This window comes from Mercenaria mercenaria, chromosome 14 (genome assembly GCF_021730395.1).
Source record: "Mercenaria mercenaria strain notata chromosome 14, MADL_Memer_1, whole genome shotgun sequence".
NCBI lineage: Eukaryota > Metazoa > Mollusca > Bivalvia > Venerida > Veneridae > Mercenaria > Mercenaria mercenaria.
In genome coordinates this window covers 30,581,098-30,582,765 of record NC_069374.1, presented here as the reverse complement: position 1 = coordinate 30,582,765, position 1,668 = coordinate 30,581,098, and the positions used below count along the sequence as shown (strand labels likewise).

Here is a 1,668-nt window from a genome sequence, read left to right as displayed (position 1 = left end):
AGAAAGCGAATTCAACATATTTTTGCTCGAATTTTGTTTGTGATTTTACTAGGAATATACATTCGATTTGCTTTTGTTGTGCGTGATGCAGTATATATTGAGTCTGGGCCTACTCTGTCGGAAGCTGTCTCTAGGTACGGACTTCTATTAACGGTTATTCTCTATGGTCTCACCGTTTCAGTGTATCTAAATGTACCTATAACATGTTTTAATATCCTAGGAATGTTGATCTATAATCCATTCAAGAAAGTAAAACGAAATAACCGACAGGCAGCAACGGATACACCATTTATTTGTTTTCGAGTAGTTACCAGAGGACTTTTTCCAAAGCTCGTTGCTGACGTCACTGAGAAAAATCTTGAAATATGTAGAAAAGTTGGAATAAAAAACTTCAAGTTTGAAATAGTAACAGATCATTCGCTAAATATCCAGTCCTCTAATTATGTCAGGGAAGTGACTGTGCCACGTGATTATCACACACCAAATGGCACGTTGTTTAAAGCGCGTGCACTGCATTATTGTCTGAATCAAAAAATCAATATATTGTCACCTGACGATTGGATCGTTCATCTGGATGAAGAAACGCTTTTATCGGAAAGTGCATTACACGGAATAGTTAATTTTGTTTCGGTCCCAGATTCGAACATCGGGCAAGGGGTTATAACATATGCTAGCAGTGGCGTGGAAAATTGGTTAACAACCTTGCTTGATGGAATTAGAGTAGCTATAGATTATGGATTATTTCGCCTTGCTTTACAATTTTTCCATAGACCAGTGTTTGGATTTAAAGGTTCTTATATAGTTGTGAGAATGGGAATTGAAGAAAAAATAGGATTCGACTTTGGACCTAAAGAAAGCATAGCAGAAGACCTTCGTTTTGCTCTGGCTGCATGGCATAGTGGATACAGATTTGACTTTGTTGAAGGTGTGATGAAAGAAAGAAGTACATTTTCATTGGCGGATTTTGTAAAACAAAGAAAACGTTGGTTTATGGGACATTTTCATATAGTATGGGGAAACACACTGCCACTGTATTGTAAATGCGCTGTAATGCCAATGCATATAAGCAGTATGCTTCTTTGGACTAACGTTCTAAATTCTGTTCTTTCGTTATGGCTACCCGTCCCTTTGTCAAAGTGGCAGCTTTTAATATATGCTCTTCTCACATTTCATGTTTTCTTCTTACTTGCTTTTGGCAATTTTATGTCTCTGTGTCCAAGGAGGTATTCTGTTTTATTAAGGGTAATTATAGGTTTCCTCTCTCAGTTCCTTATGCCTGTTCTGGGACTGGCGGAAGCATACTCTACAATAAAGGGATTCCGCGATAGGAACAAACTTACGTTTGATATTGTTCAAAAGGAAACAAAAGATCATCTAAATCAGAAACAAGTGAACGGCCTTATCACTGTTTAGCCTTAACAAACACCGTAGACTTTCATGTAAACTTCATCCTTCTTTAGTAAACTTCCGTATTTAAAATCTCAGTGAGCTGAATTCTGTGCCTGTTCCGTCCGGTTTAATGTCAATGTCGAGTTTACTTTGCGATTTTCCTAAAAGCCTTTCTTTGACAATGTCAAAAATGCTTATCTTTTAAATAATTTAGATGTGATTATTTTTTTTCTACTATGTTATTGGTACGTTTTCATATTAATATATTCGATTTCTGTG

The 1,668-nt window shown here is 36.5% G+C and overlaps 1 protein-coding gene across 1 annotated transcript; it reads left to right on the top strand.

Moving 5' to 3' along the window:
• Window positions 1-222: 222 nt before the first annotated feature.
• On the top strand, window positions 223-1,413 carry LOC123526738 (beta-1,4-mannosyltransferase egh-like). The gene has a single exon (XM_045305987.2). It carries the CDS (start codon window positions 223-225, stop codon window positions 1,411-1,413), a length of 1,191 nt encoding a protein of 396 aa, XP_045161922.2.
• Window positions 1,414-1,668: the final 255 nt, after the last annotated feature.

Coding starts and splice junctions, on each gene's coding strand:
- LOC123526738 (XM_045305987.2), top strand. CDS start 223: ATGTTGATCTATAATCCATTCAAGAAAGTAAAACGAAATAACCGACAG.